This window comes from Merops nubicus, unplaced genomic scaffold, assembly GCF_000691845.1.
Source record: "Merops nubicus isolate BGI_N331 unplaced genomic scaffold, ASM69184v1 scaffold12075, whole genome shotgun sequence".
Classification (NCBI taxonomy): domain Eukaryota; kingdom Metazoa; phylum Chordata; class Aves; order Coraciiformes; family Meropidae; genus Merops; species Merops nubicus.
In genome coordinates, this window is record NW_008608984.1 from 4,678 (window position 1) to 23,174 (window position 18,497).

The 18,497-nt window shown below is 44.4% G+C and overlaps 1 protein-coding gene across 1 annotated transcript in view; it reads right to left on the reverse strand.

Moving 5' to 3' along the window:
* Positions 1-1,315: 1,315 nt before the first annotated feature.
* Positions 1,316-18,497, reverse strand: part of CBL (Cbl proto-oncogene, E3 ubiquitin protein ligase) — a gene marked incomplete at its 5' end in the record, with an annotated part of 31,459 nt that continues 14,277 nt past the window's right edge. The window contains 14 exons of the mRNA XM_008940460.1: positions 1,316-2,163; positions 4,686-4,874; positions 5,340-5,443; positions 5,924-6,079; positions 6,578-6,672; positions 7,598-7,975; positions 9,084-9,215; positions 10,717-10,920; positions 11,354-11,485; positions 12,076-12,163; positions 12,799-12,936; positions 13,875-13,996; positions 15,467-15,623; positions 16,982-17,128. Coding sequence (XP_008938708.1) covers positions 1,883-2,163; positions 4,686-4,874; positions 5,340-5,443; positions 5,924-6,079; positions 6,578-6,672; positions 7,598-7,975; positions 9,084-9,215; positions 10,717-10,920; positions 11,354-11,485; positions 12,076-12,163; positions 12,799-12,936; positions 13,875-13,996; positions 15,467-15,623; positions 16,982-17,128 — 2,323 coding nt within the window. The remainder of the gene's footprint in view (positions 2,164-4,685; positions 4,875-5,339; positions 5,444-5,923; positions 6,080-6,577; positions 6,673-7,597; positions 7,976-9,083; positions 9,216-10,716; positions 10,921-11,353; positions 11,486-12,075; positions 12,164-12,798; positions 12,937-13,874; positions 13,997-15,466; positions 15,624-16,981; positions 17,129-18,497) is intronic.

An 18,497-nucleotide genomic window follows, 5' to 3' on the forward strand; every position in this document is an offset into this window, starting at 1 on the left:
CAGTGGGCTCTCCACTGGAAAGCTTCAGCCCCAGCCTGAAAATAGCAACGGTGGTGACAGCCTGTAAATGTTGCAGGAGATCACCTTACAGTTCCAGAGAACATTTTCTTCACTGCAGAAAGGAGGGGAGGAAAGAGAGGCAGTTCATACTTTTCAACTGCATGGAACCCACTGCCTCAGTTTATAAAGCTACAGATCTAAAGAGAAACCTATACTCTACCTGAACCAAAGATTTGCTGCATAGTTCCCTTTGCTCATACTCTCCAGTCCTCTCTGCCAGTTGCAAGCTGTTTCTCTGAGACCTGTGCCCAGCTACTGGATCCTTCAGAATTCTCAGCAGCATCCAACAGCCATAATCACTCCAACAATATTTCAAGTTGCAACCCTTTGCCTAGTGCCTGCTGCTGCCCTTAGAGAGAATCCAATAATGCTGGACATGCTTCCAAGGGCTGCCAGCCTCTCAGTGTGCACAGAACACTTGCTCCTCTGTCAGGCTGTGATCTGTGTGTCCCTAAATCCTCTCCAAAGGCACCACACGTTTCTCACACACCAAGCATATAGGAACAGAGTTAAGTAGCTGAGTCTGCAAGTCAGCTATTGCCAAAGTAACAGCTGAGCACTGACTTTCAAAGCCCTGTGATTGTTTCACAAAATACAGAAGTTTCCCAGGCCTGTTTTAACACAAGCTCTGGCCATACCTTAGAGTGATGAAAATGGAAAGAAGAGCCCCCCCCGTGTTGTTTTGATAGCCATGCAGAGAACTGCTGCACTTCTTTGACTGCAAAGCAGGTAAGACACCAACAAATAACATCAGCTGCAGCTACCAATTCCACAAAACAGCCTGGCACAAAAAGACAGCTGGCTCCCTGAAGGAGATGATGGAATGTGGGTGAAGGCCACTAGGAATCTGCGACAGCCACCATGCAATGAAGATAAATAAAACATCATATTTACCAGGTGCAACATTCCTAGAGAAAGAAGGTATGGGAACGTCCCCTGATGGCTGCTCGAGCCCAGCAGGGCCACAATCAAGTCTGAGCATCAAAGCACAAAATGCTCAAGGCTAAAAAAGGAGAAGCAGCAGCCAGTTCTTTACTCTCGCTCGGGTTCTTTCTGCCCTCTCCCACCCCTCAAAAACATGTGAAACTTTCAGCACGTCTAGCTGCCTGGAATCTGGTGCTGCCAGTGCTGCCAGCAAGAGGGGACACACGAGAGAAATCCAACTCCCAGCACTGTCAAGATCAAAATGCCTGACAGAAGCCAGTCACGTTCTCTCTGGGCAGAAAGGGAGGACTTGAATCATAAGCAATAACTGCTATTCTTACAGGCAAGAGGGAAATGCCATGGCAAACAGGAAGCAATCAAAAGATCCTTCCAAGGTCTCCTCTTTATTCCCAGCAGAAAGTGGCCTCTGAGCTGCTCTAAAAAGCCTGAGCCAGACACATAGCAGCGAACAGATCCAAACCTAGTACCATGAACCACAGGACACACCACACCGACCTCGAGACTTTGCTTCTCAGAGCATTCACTTAGAATTCACAGCACAAAACACTCCCCCCAGCCTCCAGGGCATCAGCTCGGGGATCCCTTGTTGTGATACCTTTCTCTACCAAGGCCCTGGAAATAAATCTGTTCTCTCAAACAAGAGGTAGGGGTAAAGGACTCCAAGACACACACTGTATAAAACACCATTCTGCTCCGTTTTCCTTCCACCGCTTTGAAATCTGGAACCACAGAAACCTGATAACTGATTCTCTGAAGAGGCAGGACTGACCTCAGCACGAAGTCTCTAAAGGAACCCCCTTCCCCTTTTGGTGTGCAGCTGGGCTTACGGCTGCCCAGGCAGTTGGTCCACAGAAGCTGTAGGTGTGGAGGTAATGTGCTATGTGGCCACGTGCGCCGGGGAGGAAATGGAAACAAACTCACGGAGAATATTCTTGGCCATTTCAATATTGTTATGTGCAATGACCAGTGCTTTCTGAATGTCCTGATATGAGTAGCCTTGGCTCATGAGGTTCTCGATCTCGCTGGAGAGCTGCAGTGAGGCACTGGTCCCACTGCTGGCTCCTCCTGTTTGGCAGCTCCCTGCTTTCCGCTCGGAATTGATCCTCCGTGGCAGCGGCTTCGGCGGCCTTTCTGGAACTTGAGAGCCATCTGAAAAACCTGGAAGGAGAAACAAATGCAGCACTTCAAAAAGGGACGTGTGGTTCTTGCTCGGAACAAAGCGGCGATGACATCAGCCTGATAAATGGTGCTTTAAAAAGCACTCTCTCCAACCAGTCTGTTCTCTCTCAGAACCGCGCGGATTAGCTCAGCTCCCCCTCTCGTGTGCAGAATGAAGATTTTTTTAACTAGGAGCCCACATAAGGCTGATTTATTGAGAAAAGTCCACATAAATAGAAAAACAATGACAAGGAATATATGTGTGAGTGTGAGCAGAGCTCAGAGATCAGCCTTAGGATGACAAATAGAGACCTGCTGGGAAAACGTGACACTGAGAACATGCAACTTCAGCTAACATTCTGGTTCCTTCTAGAGTCAGACAGCAACCTCCAGATTAGCTGTCCAGATGCTGATCTCTCCTCACAGAACTGTTGTCCACGTTGCAGTGTGCTGAGGGAGTGTATGCACACAGCTAGAGCTATCAGTTACAGCTCATCCCCCACAACCGCTCCAGCAGTGAAGGATGTTCTCTGAAGGGTCTGCTCCTCTTCCTCTGGCAGCCCATCAGCAGGCCAGGGCCATCCAGAAGGTCTCCTGCTGGTGCTTGTCCTACCTAATGGCTATGGCAGATCAGTAAGGTCAGTCTGTTCTGACTTTCCTCTTACCATTCCTATGCTACCTGCCAGTAGCTGTCTCCTGCACTAGTCCCAGGGAGAAAAAAAAACAGCCAAAGAAGACACCCAACACTCATTGCTTAGCATGTTAATCCAACATCTGATCATTTTTGAGTTTCTTTTCATCACAGAAAGCATTTTGTCCTATTTTCCACATCACAGAAAACTATTCTGCATGAGTGTTTGGCATCACCTTAAAGAAAGTTATATTGGTCTTCTGGAGAAAGCCCTCCAGGCACCCAAGAGGGAGTTTTCTAGCAGCAGAACTGGTACACAACAGACAATTCCATAAGACTAAGAATGCCCAAACCATCCCTTTTTAAGAGTGGGCACTGCAGCACTGGTCAGAAAAGAGGCAGTCATTGTGGAGCCCTTCTGAAAAACTTGTAACAAAAGCACCAGGACAGAAAAGGCTCTTCAGGAAACAAATTCACTGAATCTCCCTCACCAACCACAATGCAGCTCAAGTCCCTGTCCTCAAAGCTTCTTACACATAAAAAACTTTTTATGCACTTGAGACAAAGGAATACCCACTTCTCTTCCCCAAAACTGTGTTCTGAAATGGCTCTTTCAGCTTGAACTGGATCAAATTTCAGAGACCACAGGTCAATTTGAAAGGACAACTCACAGCACCGTTTTTTTTTGGTAAATGATTAAGAAACTAAACTGTAGGGCACAACGAGTACATCAATCTGCCAAAATGTACTCCATACTAGTCAGGCTTGCTTAAACACCAGGCTTTGACAGTAACTCAGTGATTCAGAAAACTGCCCATGCTTCCCAGAGCAGTAACCATCAGCATTTTCACAGCCAGTTTCATTAGCAGACTTCCTAACACCACAGAGCAGGACAATACCACTCTTATTTCAGGGCTGTTGAAACAAAGAACTGTCAATAATTAAGCTCAGTACTTCATCTGGGAGAAGGATGTGAGCTCTCTCTGTCCCTTCTTATCCCTGTCAGCCACATTCTACAGACACAGTGACAGATTTAAAAAGGGAGGGAGGGAGGAGTGACAAAAAAGCTGTTTAAATTCTCTGCACTAGTAAACTCTTTTCTGTGCTGAAGAAGGGCAAGCTCAGGGAAAGGGAGGTGGTGAAGAACATAAACAGAAGATTCACTGGGGCAAGTGGTCCTGAGTAGAGGAGGCTCTGCCTCCAGGAGGAACAAGAAATTCACTTCTCTTTCTTGGCAGATCCCCAGAGTGCTCAGATCTGTTGGAAGCCCCCCAACAGGAAGAGTTTCATAGTGTCCCTCAGAGCTGCAGGGCAGTTGTAGGGAAGAAGTCAAGTGTTATTCAGAAAGGCTCTCAGAGAGATGAGGCTTTGCTTTCTCCTTCGAAGAATGTGCCTTGCAGCCAGAAGGACAAGATGTCCTCTGCTCCCCAAGGATACAGAGCTGACCTTGCTGAGCCCTGCTGGGCTCAAAGAGCACAGTTGTGCCATCTGCTGGCAACGACCACAGGCAGAGCCAGATGGATGCTCTGCAAGGCCAGCCCTGTCTCCTTTCACTTGGCAGAGGGATAAGCAGCAAGGTTCTGAAGTTCTGCTTCATGCCCTGGTAGGCTCTGGCACAGAGTATGCCATGCCCTGGAGGAAATGGTGGCTTAAGGGATACCCTTTAAGCTGATGAAAGGTTTTCCTAACTGTGATGTAAATGGGATGTACTAACTCAGTGGCTAGCTAGAGACCAAGGCAGTGTCCTCCAAGCTGTAAACCAAACAGACCCAGTGTTAACTCTGCCTCATAACCCTGATTTTACAGACTGCTCCCAAAGCTTTGAGTGAGTGACAGGAGTTTCAAGCCCTCAGTGCCCACGACAACATGAAGAGCCCAGGTGGCTTCTAACCTGTCACAGGGTCATTTTCCAAGGACATTCTGCTGAAGGCAGGCGTGGCATTGGAGATATCAGACAGTGTGCGACGGGCAATGGCAACGGGGAGTGGTGGTTTGGGGACATCATAGCCATCTTCTTCATTTTCTGACTCTTCAGGGCCATTGCTGGCAGTGGCTGCTGCTGCTGCCAGGTCCCCTTCATCTAGAATAAGAGGCACGTTTAAGCTCTGGAACTGAACAGAGCTCTGGGACTGAACAGAGCCTCTCTCTCTCTCTCAAGGGAGACTCTGTTCCTCTGTAGTTCACAAACATTGACAGGACACAGAACAGAGGGTTTGCTGCCAAAACCCTACACTCAATAGTAGCTCTTTTCAGAAGGTAATATTAGATTAAAAATACTTATGATAGATGTGGGCTGACAGCTGAAAAAAAACAAAACAAAACTTCAAAACAGCAATTTTTTTAACAAGTGTTGAGTATTTTTCCAGTGCATTCCACCCAGGCTTCCCAACAACATCCCCACATGGAGTCTGCAGCACACAGACACAGATGTTTCCACACGCTTTCTAGCCATTTTAACAGCAAAAAAAATGCTGTTCCAACTAGGACTGGGACCAATTCATTGCACCCCAGTTTCTAGGGTTGTTTTTTTAGCACACCCACTCACCAGAAGTGTTGACAGACTCAAAAGCAGAAGATGCTACTTGGGAGTGAATGTTGTACATTGCTTCATACATGCAGCCATCCGTCTGCTGGTCGCAGTCTAAAACTCTGAGGGAGAGAACAAGGATTTCCCTTCACCCAACTGACAGTGGCCCAACACCACCACCTAGTCCCTGTGACTGAGACTCTGCACAGATCCCTGCTTCAAAGAGAAATCACCACTCCTCTGTGGAAGAATATTTGTCCTGGAAAAAGCTCTAGGAATCTATATTGCAGTACAGATGAAGAGTTTAATTGACCAGAACACAAGCTTTCAATAGAATTCTGGATTTCAGTTGCTGCTGCTCTCAAAAGGTTATTGGCAGAAAGAGAGGGGAGTGGTTATCTGACTGCTTTAATACTGTGTAAGGGTTCTGCAAACAAGCAGTAGTCACATTTCATTTACAGTTTCCTACATTAGTCTGCATCTGGTGAGCATCACTGGGGAAATTCAGCAGATTTAGCAAGCCCAATCTCTGCCCTAGTAAACGAACATGCTTCCCCCAGAGCCCTGAGGAGGAAGCACAGTACACACAACCAGCACCTCACCGTAAACTCTGGGTCATTTCCAAAGGCATTTTGAGCTCTGGTTTTTGTACAGCAGGACCTGGAGGCACCACAGGCAGAGAGGATGGTGACATGTACTCAGTGTCTTCATCGCTTTCAGACTGGTCCCCAGGAGGCAGTTTGGGTACAGGCAGTGGTCTAGAGGCAGAAGAAACAATAAGGTATAAACACCAGAAAAAAAAACATTTATGCCAAATCTAATGAATATTAAAGTGGCCTTTAAAATTCACAGCAGAAGTAACAAGTAGCCACCTTATAGTGATTCTGTTTAAAGAAATAAAGTGGCTTTCAGGATTCTCAGCAGCCCAGCTGGAAGTCACACTGGCATAAAGTCACAATGCAAAAGGGAGTTAACAACATTACACACACTGTACATTACCTACATCACATAAAGACCAGCTCAGAAGGGAACTCATGGAAGAGCTAATGGCAGCTGTAGCTGGGGTAACTACCAGCACTAGCCACAGATCTTGGAGATGGTGATTTCATCTACTTACTCTAGACAGTGTGTTTTGAATCTGTCAGAGGTTGAAACTAAGCCTGGCAGAGTTGTGTCCTTGGCACCACCACGGAGAGAGCCCTACAATTACCATTCTGTCAGTTAGAAAAGAGCACTTCTGCCAGAAAACAACAGACCTGGCAGCTAAGGAGTAGATGGCATTGGCAGATGAAGAGGGTTTAATTTTGGGGTGTTCACACTCTGAGGTTGTCGGTGGACCGCTGTTCAAGCTCTGAAAGAGAAAACCCCAAACCAGAAATCAGAAACACCACATACAGCAGTGCTGTTGCAAAGCTGTCAGTCAGTCACTTAACATATCCTCTGTTGAAGCATCTTCATTTATTCCAAAGCATTTACTGACACCTTAGGAATTCAGTAGTTCCCTAAGAGTTTTCCCCCAATGAAGACACAAGCAGGGTTTTGCTCCTGTAGCCAACTGCCTGTTTACACAAGAACTGCAGGAATTTAGTATCTTTTGAGACTCCAATGGCTATGGCAAATTCAGCTGAAATGGGCCAAAATGGGGGACAAGAGGAAAAGGATACAGATAAGCACACATGTAAGAATGACAGCTGTGCAAGTGTCATTTTCTCAGGCAATCTGGCTAAAATGGCACTTGCTTTCAATTTTAGAAAGCTGGAGATTTGAAAAGGAAAAATTAAGGGAGTGGAATCAAAGAAAATAAAACTGCCTAGGATTTCTTTCAGAGAACAACTTGTTAGTTGTTAGTCACTCATAATGACATTGGAATAGTAACAGATCCAAATTTAACTCAGATTTCACTATGGTAAATTAATCATAGCTACTGTGTGTAGGTTTTACAGGGCTGAAAACTGAGCATAGTAAATGATACTTTTTCAGCCTATCGGGTCCCAATACAAAACATTCTCAGCTTTTCAAAACTGAAAGGTGAAGTGATCACAAATCTGTGGCTCATGAGTGGTCAAACTGGGATTTCCTCCTTGCTCCCAAGAGGCACAAAAGCACTTCCCTAGGAAGCCATCCCTAATATTTCATGATCATGCTCCCTTTCAGGGCACTTGGCAGTTCTTCTCCTCGGCACAAGAGGGCCAGATTCAGATATAAATATGAGAAGAGGGCACCCTGGAAGACTTAATCACTCACAGATCACCTTCACCTCCCAGAGGAGTACTCACCACTGGGTTGTCCAGGCTGAGCGTGCTCCCAAGCAGATGGCTCTCAGCCCTGGAGTCCATCTGAGAGGGCAAGGAAAAGGGAAGCGAGTGCCTGTTGGACAGTTCTCTCCCAGCCCAAGGGTCCCCGGGGCTGAGAGCTACAGCTGGGGCCTTGGGCACCGGCCTGGATGGCCACAGATCCGCCTGGCGGTTGGAGGGCACGGGGGGGGGCTTGTCCCTGGCAGGACAATCTCCTGGGGTGCAGGGCAGGGGACGTCTCTGAGGGCGACCTTCAGTCCCGATGGGATGGGGCCTGTCCGGGGGTGGGGGTGGAGGGAGGTCTCTCAGCGTGGGTGGGATGGGCAAAGGTTTGTCCTTGTGAAGAGCACCAGGTGCAGCCTGCAAGGCAGAATAATGCAGAAGGTTGCTTAGGGAAGGCAAGTCTAGCCACAAAGCATAAAAAGGAGGGAGGTGGGTGGCAGAAGGTTTGGCTTTTGGCTGTTTCTACAAGAAATTGTCTCAAAGGCTGTGGAGATAACTCTCCACATCTCCACAAGTCAACCCTCCAGAGACAACGTCTCTACAGGCCTGAGGAAACAGCACAGGAACCACCTGCAGCTACAGACAGGTACTAAACACCCCAGGTTATTTTTTCTTGGAAGAAAAAACAAAGCTTACAGGAGGATTGGATTCCAAACTAAGGATACTCATACTTTAGAAAAAAAGAATAGGCTGTGTGTGAATAATTTATCCAAGTTAACATTCATCAGTCAGCAATGAATAGTCATAAAAATGGGTATTTTCTTATGCCTGAACTTTCAAGCATAATTTCATCACTTCATCCAAACCAGCTGAAGATCTGCTGACATTCCTCAACAGCCAAGACCAAAAGTCACCAAGATCACACTACTTATTTTTTTCTACTCAGAAATCATTTTGCTAATCAGAAAACCAGTTAATCTCACCCAGTCACACATATTTCATTCCCTCTTTTCTATCTGAAAAAATGCTCGAGGGAAAAACTCGTGAAGAAAATTTGGGACAGGAATATGACACCTTCCCACAGCTAACCTGCTGGCCTGAACAAAACACAATCCCATAAATGCAGCTCCAAAGGGCACAGGCAGCAGCAGCTGAAGCTGAAAACCAGCAGAGATATTGGTAGTGATGATAACTTGGTAGGACAACACCAGCCACCCTAAGGGAGTAAGTCCTTCAGCTTAGGACCAGGTTTGTTGTGTGAAGTAAAGACAGGCCCTTTAACAGCAAAAAAAAGGGACTCTCCTACCACAGATTCCAGAAGGAAGCATTTGCTTTCAGGACAGACTGGGCTCTCATGGGGAATGGAAGGAAAATGGCCTAACAAGACTACAGAAAAGGAAGAAGAAAAAGACTTTGTGTGAAAGCACTTAGGGTGTATTACAGGGAACATATAGAGTTCAACAGAATGCTCTCCTTTCTGCCTGCCCCACCAAAATGACAGCTGAAAGGGCAAAGAGTGTTTGACCTTTGAAGTGGTGCCAGGACTGGAAGCCCCAGGAGGATTGGACACTCTCTGCTGCAGAAGGTCCAGTCGGGGTGGCACAGGAGGAAGGGTGGCCTGTGGAGCTACTGAGAAGGGAGAAGGAGGACGCTCAACCTGGAAAAGAAAAGAATGGGAAAATCAACAAGTGACAAAATCCAGCAGAACTCCTTTACTCTAGAGAGAGGTTTTCATGCTCTGTGACTTGTACTGGCTTCAATGGGGCTGTTGGGAATGAATTGCTACCTTGCTAACAATCATGCCTCAATAAATGAAGGCAATTTCCCAGCACAACAGCACCTGGCTTGCAGCAAGCCTTGAAGAACACCAAGGGGAGCAGCTGGGGTGCACCACTCAAAATGCACACTTGGCAATGGCACAAGAAAAGAAAAGCTGTTGTGCTGGAGTAGCAAACCTCCCTTGCTGAGCCCTGAGTGTGAGGAGCTGCTTCTCTTTTCGACACCAGAGGGCAGGATCTGCTGCCAAACCAGGCAAGGATGTGCAAACTGCCTTGACTGCATTGTCATGGCTGTTGCAGCCATCACTAGTGTGCACCAAAACCTCCATTTTTCTCCCCAGAAAGCTGTTTTTCCACCTAACAAATCACAACAGTGCCTGTTCTTCTCTTTTTTTGTAAAGTTTATTTTACAAGCCAGGCTGGTGCTTTCTAACTTAGAAAAGCTTTACACGAGTTGGAACTCACTAGTGGCAACAAATATAGAGCACTAGCCTGGTGCAAACCAAGAGAGGATGTCACCCTGAGGAAATTGCTTTGCTTCCCCAAACTAGGTGTAAAAAAACTACCTCCAGGAATACAGTTTACTGTTTAGTACCCTATTTCACAGGGCAGAAGCTAAAGAGATATATGGCTATAGGTAAACCAGTGTTGAGGATTCTTCCTGACCAGGAAAGGCAGCTTACTTTAGTGAATTCAACTCTTAAAAATTAGCCAAATTCAAACCCACCTCCCTGTGCAGTAAAACAATGCTAAATGCCATGCAAAAGCAGCAAACTTTTAGAAAAAACATCCATAAAGAATGCCTGTCTTGTATATCTCTGCTACCAGGAAGTACACCAATGGCAGAGAGTTATCACACTTTTATTATACAGATTTATCAGACACCATATAAAAAGAAGACAGCCAAACTGACTTCCTCAGCAAAACAGCCTGCCCTCTACACTGTTAGTCATCAGCAGCTTGACTGTATCTTGTTGGCTGTATTCATCACTGGAGAAGATGGATGAATTTTTGCTGATAGGGGTGAACTATGGCTAATAAATCAAACGCAGCATTGCTAAGCATGCAGAGAAGTGTTATAAACCTAGATCTTAACATTCCAACAGGCCAAGCCAGCCTTTTCACCCTTCTTTTCACCCTGCAAGACAACCCAGAAAAGATCAAGGGCTTCAAAGTGTGCTCACCATATCACCATAGAACTGACAGCATAAACTGAACTGACAAAACTGAACCTAAACCCACATTTTCCAGCCTGATTAAATCTTTTCCTGTTATAAGGTCTGGCAACTCTCACACACACAAATCCCTAAGACCACAGAAAGCTGATGAAGTCTTTGTACATTCTGCAACACCTTCTAGCACATACTCTGGCCATCTTACTTTGGTACCAGCGAGTTCTTTCATCATGAAGAGGGAATCATCAGCTCTGTCGTCGTCGTCATCATCATAATTGGGTGAGGGAGTTCCTTCTGCCCCTTGTCTGGATAACCCTCCTCCTCCTCTGGGGTCGAAGGGGTCCACTACAATTGGCTCTGTGCCTTTGATCTCACAGCGACAGAAAGGGCAGCCCTGGCCTTCTGATTCCTTCAGGGGAGAAGAGCTCTGTTACTACAGCCATTGTCAGGCAGGAAGTCAACACAGGGTTAACATACACAGAGGTTTCAACCTGCTTTTTGGCAAGTGCTTTGCAACTGAGAGGAAGACAGGAAGGCAAGCTGTGCTACAATTAGAGGGAGTATTTTCCCTTTGAATTAGAAAACAGGTTTTTAGCAAGTCTTCACACTTCTTGCTGATTATTAGATAAGGAGACCAGGCATCTGTCTAACCAGCTTCTCCCTGAGCTGGTGAAGCACTGGTGCACCAGTATAACTGAACTATGAGCTTATAGAAGTCCTCAGTTCTGCTCTTTTATCTCCATACCTGAAGGACAGTGAATGGTTTTGAGAAGAGAATCTACTGCTTCTGCAAATGAGCAATTGGCTTCACTCAGAGAGGGTAAGAAGAGGCAAAGCCTCACCTGCCAGGCAGTGAGACAGGACGTGCACATCAGATGCCCACAGGGCTCAATCTTCACATCCTTGTCGTTTTCAGCACATATTTTACACAGCTGAAACGTGGAGCCCATCTCGCAGTACAATTCATATTGTTCCTTGGGGAAAGACAGACAGACAGACATGGTGGATACTGTAAAACAACACACACCATTAGTCATAACCACAAGAAACTCAACACGAGATTTCTGGGAAATAATGAATCCATTCCAAAGCCAAGAAGACAGTGCAAAGGAGAACAGAAATCTGCAAAGAAGTCTGCAAAGAAGTCTGCAAAGAACTCTCCAAAGATTTAGCTATAATTTTATATATCTGAAATATCTGTCAAGCTCTGAAAAAAGTGGGCTTCAAGTTAACCCAGATTTTCATCTAGGTGTCCCAAGAACAGCCTAGGAAAGCAGGGCTCAAGATATGCTAGACAGCATAAAAGAATGAATATTTGGCAGAACATTCTAAAAATAAAAATAAATTAAAAAATTTCTGTCAGCCCTACATAAAGCTTTACCCAACCCTTGCAACATAACCTCTGCCCATTCCTACCAGTCAAAGATTTCTGCAACTCCTGTAAAATACATTAGCCTTAAAAACAAGCCTTGGGGTTACCAAGTATGACAGAACTGTATAAACATCTAAGGAGGCAAGAAATTAGGAAGCAAGAGAGTTTTATGGGATAGAGTATTTTGCTCACCTGTGTAACTTTAATGTGGTCCTGAGGTGTGGGCTCACACAAGCCAGTCAAGTCAGGATTCTGATTCCGGCCATCAGGAAATAAATAACTGTAAACAGTGGGGGAACAAAAAAAGTCTCTGTCTGTGCATACACACACACACAACCACACACATAACATTTCTTTTGGGGATGGTGGAGGAAGCAATAAGGTGAGACGTGAGAGGTGGGAATTCAAAACAAGTTTGGGATGAATTTTATTATCAGACAAAACGCAAATATGTGATTTTTAAAAACACAAAGAAGCTTGTCTTCCTTCCTGGCAGTGATTTTTATTCTAAGCAGGATGTTATGGTCCCAGACTACTCTTCTTAAATCACACTATAATGAAACTGTCCAGTTTTGTCATTTGCAGTGGCTCAAATTAAGGACTGGAACAGAACCTATGATGAGAGAAACACTGACGCACACTTGCTGTCTGCAACTGCAAAAGGACAGAGCAGCTCTCCAGTGCAACAGATAGCTGAGGATTCTAGGGTGCCAAAAGTGTTAAGAGTATGAATTATCACTGACATCAATGGATTCACATGACTGAACTGTTTTGCTGAATCAATAAAAAGGAAGGGCTGAGAGTTGTTCAAAAGAGAGTACATTTTTCCATTCAATTGACTTTAAGACCCCTCCACAGGTTCAGAAAACACAGTGATAATGGGCAAAGGTGTAAAAAAACTTGATAGTTACTTACAAGCCTTCCCTGAAGCCATCAATCAGTGCTTGGAAAAGAGGTTTGTTGTGGGGGATTGTCTGAAGAATGTTCCCATCTGCAGTGACATAGCCAATGGCCCACTGGCCCAGACGTGTACAGCTCAGTCGAAAAATATAACTGAAAACACACAAAGGAAAAGAAACTTCAGTTTGGACTGGGGAGAGTCAGAAATAAATGTCAAGTAAGCAGTTTTCATGTGGCTATTTCAAATCAACATATAAAAACTAGGAGGAATAATGTGATGATTTATGTTAGGTTTCTTTAATTTACCCCCACGAAGATCAAAGGAGAACTTTCCAATCTGATAGGAAGTGAAAAAACCATCCAGCCACTGGCCTCCTGGTGAAACTAAACCCAGAATCCAGAGCAAGGAAAGTTAGCATCATTAGAATAATTTGTTTCAACTTAAATTAAAAAAACCCCAACAAACAACAAAACCAACAAGCAGACAACACAACGTTTCCATTTGTAAAACCAGCACAGAACTAATAACACACTAACAACTTGGCCCTTTCTGCATAAAGAGAAATCTCTCAGCCCTGTTGCACTGGGCAAAGTTCTCCCCAGGACATTATTAAGTAGCCCAACCCTGCTCAGGTCCACAGCCCCCCAAAAACCCTGCATTACCCCCACAATCTCTTAAGCCCACCTAGCCTGCAGGACTATCTTGCAGCCCACTACCATGCTGCTTTCTGCCAGTGCAAATACTGGTCAGCTGCCTTGTCTGTCTGAGGTTGGTTTCAAATACACACAGTGATTCTGGAGGCTGAAATCTGCTTGGTTTTCCTGCTTTTTTTTATGCATGTACACCAGAAAGGTTTGGGGCCTACTGATACACCTCCTTATTCCTGGCTCTAAGCAGCCCATGGTTCAGGCTCACTCTGGCAGTGTCTGCCTCTGTGTTCTGCTCATGCAGGAGGGAGGTGTTGTGACACCTTTGGGGATGGGCAGGAGGACAAAGACAAAATAAAGCCAGTCTCCTCAGTCGGTGCAGTAATCAGCAATGTCAGCAATAACAACCAAAAAAAAAAAGGGCCCTGCTGCCAAGCACTAACCTGCCAGGTTTGTGAATGAATTTCTGAAGCCGGGCCTTCACCTCATCATAGGTTAGGAATGCCATATAACCAGGGTGAGTCACTGCTAGGCTGTTCCAGTTCCTGAGCAAAGAGGACCATGGCTGTAGAAACAACAAAGAAATATCTTAACCACGTGCTTCTCAAAGGTGTCCACACACACAATACTCCTTAATCAAAGGGATCTTCAGCTAAAGGAGCAGGTTTCTTATCCCACCACAAATCCAACTGAGGAACTAAAAGGCACATTCTCATGCAGCAGCTTTAGCATCTCTCTTGCTGGTGATAAAATCATCACCTGTGACAGACCTTAATCAAAACTCCTTTAATAAATGCCAAGGGAGAAGTCACTGAGGTCACAAAAAGACAGCTCAAGAATAGCTACCAATTTGTGCTGCTTCTGCAGAGAAAATGACTCATTCCTGAGACAGGGATAAAGACAGGAGCTTAAAAAGATCATGTACAGGACCAGAAACCATGACTAGTCTGATCTCCAAGACTGACTTCCTACTCAGTCTCAGGGAAGTGACCTTCCCTCTCTGTCTCAGTTTCACTATGTGCAAGATGCTTGTGACTATTCCTTAACCACCTGACCTCACTTGGGTGTGGCAAGGACTAATGGTTACTCTAAGATATGAATAAAAAAAACAGCACACACATGTTAAATATTCCTTAAAGTGATGCAGAAAAGGTCTTAACAACCTTTTGAAAGCTCCCTGTCCTGAGGAGGTGTCCTTGAGGTGTTTAAATCTCATCCAATTTTTCAGAACTTCTCATTTTGTCTAAAAGAAATTAGCTCTCCCTAAGAACTTTGCATCTCTTGGAAACTGCAGCAACTCTTAACTTGTTCTTTATGTACTGTAACTGGAAAAAATACTGAATGAGATCAGCTACATTGCAACACCCAACATGGGAACTTTTCTCCTAGACCTATCTTAATTACAACCCACCCTATCACATGGGAAAAGGCAAAGAAGTAAGTGTTTGTTCCTGTAAATACCCAATTGCACCATCAGAAGCTGTGTTTTTGAGTTCAGCACTTTTAGAGACTGTGGGTTAGAATTCTACCTACTATTAATATCACTGTGGTAATATAGATACTTCTCATGCACAACATTCTGGTTAGCAGGCTTCAGATTTCCATGCTTGGGCTCCATCCTGAACAACCCACCCCCCCATGGAAAATAAATCCAACAAGAAAAAAAAGGACAAGGAAAGACAGACTGATAAAACTCAGCTTCACATTTCCTGGCTTACAGAAGTTGTGTCAGAATTTCAGTCTAAAAGTGACCTTTGAAAGGGAAACATTGATTCATGGCAGGATATTGAATGTACCTCAGTTGCAGAATGTATTTAGACACTTTGTTCCTCTACAGCCAGAAGTATCACACACTTTTACTGCAATATGGGGTCCTAAGTATCACTAGAGATGTTTAGAGGATGAAGAACAAGACGACCAACACCTCACAGCATAAATAATGTCCTGTTAGTGTGTAAAATGTCGTTTGTCTTGGAAAAAAGAGTCTAACCTGAAGCACTGAGACACATCTCAAGTGATTTTCCTCAATCCTTACCTGAAAAAGCCGTGTGAAGATATCAAACTCAAATACTGAAATGTAGTCATTGCATGTCAGGTCAATAGTTGACTTCAGGGCCATGGCTTCCAGCCCTGAACTGATTGGATGCACTTCATGCAAGGCCTGACGGAAGCTCTTCCAAGGAACGATGGTCCTAGGGAACACCAAGCCATCTGTAAGTGGGATATGTCTGAACACCACCACCATGAACATGCTTTATACTTTTTTTTTTGGTTAGTATGCACCTCGTGATAATGGAAAAAAAGGAAGATTAAAATTTGCCACAGGAGATTTATTAATTTTATGCAAGCACAGGGTATCTTGGTACCGCAAGAAATCAGCAGCCTTATGAACTGTAAGCAATTTTCTCTGCACATACAGAATTTTGGAATCTGAAGCCCAGCTCTGCTTCCTCCTTCCCCTTTTTCTGCAGTCCTATCATGTCAACACTTGCATGCACCCCTGGGCTGTATACAGCACCATCCCCTGATAAGAATTTCATAACACTGCAGCTGGTAAAGGAGGAGTTAACAATAAGTCTTTTAGTAGAGGTCTGGGTAGTTTAAAACAAAAAAAATAGCTGCAGACAATTCTCTAAAGAGGGTTTAACTGGAGAGGTAAGATAATCAGAAGCCAAAACAGAGGCTCCTGTTTAAAGGAATATTTTCTTTGTCTTAAATTATCATGTGGAATAGAAAGGTAGAAAGAACATGCCCAGCTTCACACAACTGTGTTATTCATGAGCAAACATATTACTGCTTTTTGTTCTGACAGCTCCTAATTAAACCCTTCATGTGAAGCACCCTAGTTACCTTACTTGGAAAGCAGTACCCAATTCCACTGACTTTAATACTCTGTAAAATAAAATGTAGAGGTTTATACCTCTACAGTTCCTTCAGTCAGTGTTTCAGGAGATACAAAAACCACAACTGCCATTTCAACAGTTTGCACACAAACATACACTGCACTTCACTCTCTCCTTCATTCTATCTCAACAAAGCCATTATGCAAACTGGCAAACGTTCAGAGGAGCCAGAAGAAAGGTGACTAAGTGATTGGAAAGACTAATTGGAGGGAAGATGAAAAGAATTTAATATAATGCCTTAGCTAAAGGACAACTAATATTAGGAGCATGGCAGCCTTTGCAAGAAGAAAGCAGATTATTTTGCATAGTTCATGGAGCTTACTTAAAAGTTAAGGAATTAAATGAAGGAGAGGAGAATTTAGGCTGAATAATCAAAGGAAACACTGTGACAGTACAAGAGGAAAGTGAGGGTGGGCTTATTACTTGACACATTTAAAACAGGACAGAGAACTGGGAAATAGAATGTAGGAACATTCTGTATTTCACCTCAGAGAGTGGACCCAATGACCAGTAGCTCTCTCCCATCATTCATTTTAACCTCACAAAGCCCCTTCTGAACTGCAAAGCAGGATTTTTAAGAACACATAGTGCTGTGTGCAGTTTTTTTTTCCCCACATCTCTATTTTTAAGCACAGTTAGAAACTTACTTTTCACCAAAAGCCTTTCTCCAAAATTCTGCAGCATCTGCTTTGGTGATCCGGAACGTGTCTCCCTGGAACAGGCCACTTGGGAAAATACCTTTGAGTTCTGCCAGCATATGGCTGAATATCAGGGATAACTTTGTCAGGTTACGCCTGCAAAGAAGCACAAACCCAGATATTATTTCTTTTAGAAAACACAGACACAGCTCAGCACTTTGAACAAAACAGAAATACCACCTATTGCAATTCAATCTGTTAAGTAACAGTAGAATTGGAGGCAAACCCCTCACCAGGCTCCTTTTCTCTTGGGTCTGAAAGTTCCTAATGAGAGCACATAAAGCTACTGCTGCCTTGGACTATGTAAGCTGAATGTTCTTCCAAATCTCCAGAGACTCCCAACACAACAGACTTGCTTAGAGAATGTCCAGCCAATACAAACAGGCCCAGCTACTAAGGGAAGGTGAAAACACCTACAAGGTTTCTTCTAAAATGGTAATAAGTTACATACAAAAGCTTAAAAGTCATGAAACTCAACCATATTGTGTTGGGTAATTATTGGATTTGAATTACAAATTGGTACCCCCAAGTCCATCCTCTGCCTGATGACATTCATGTGTCAGGAGTCCTCTACTCCATCAGGGTTATCTTCTAAACTGGAGAGGAAAAGCTGGAGAAGAGGAGAAGAGAGATTCTCTGCTTTGGGTTTAGTCAATGTGCAAAAGATTTCCAGAAACAGAAAAGAGAAGGACTATTGCCTAGCAGAGAGGACACACCAGTCTTTGGAACATTTTAGCTTACATGCTTCACAAGAAACTAGCATCAGACTGGCATCAAATTCCAGCAGAATAAACTGCAGCTCAGGACTTCTCTTCCCTCCTTGTAGTCTCAGTGACTATGCCAAGGAGATAAGCTCTATGCTGTAACTGTGCCATGCAGAAACAGAGCCCTGGGTACCTCAAAGCATCAGTGCCTGCAGCAGCACAGAAATACAAAAATAAGTCTCCCTGCTCAGGAGTCAAACAGTAGCTCTGTTACACACTAGAGAGGTTGTCTTCTAGTCCTAGATGGGAAAAAAAAATATTATTCACTAGTGGCATCTCTTTCTCTCATTCCTTTACCCAAATAAAGGATGACTCTCTTCTCCTCCATGCCAGCATTCTCCAGGTGCTAGGAAAATGGAGTTCCTGAAAAGAGACAGGAACACTTCTAGGCCAGAGTTCTCTCATCCCTTTATCCATATAAAGGATGACTCTGCTCCTCCATGTCAGCATTCTCCAGGTGCTAGGAAAATGGAGTTCCTGAAAAGAGACAGGAACACTTCTAGGCCAGAGGCTTTTTTTTACCCTCATGTAACATGCTCGAAGGTAAAAGAAGGAACTAACATCATGTGGGAAATGGAAACTTCTCAGTTACATCCAACAGACCAGAGCTGGTCATAAGACTGCATCAACCACCAAGGCACTGCACAGGCTGGTGCAACACTGAGCAACAAGTTATTCTGCAAACTGCAAAATGCTGAAAC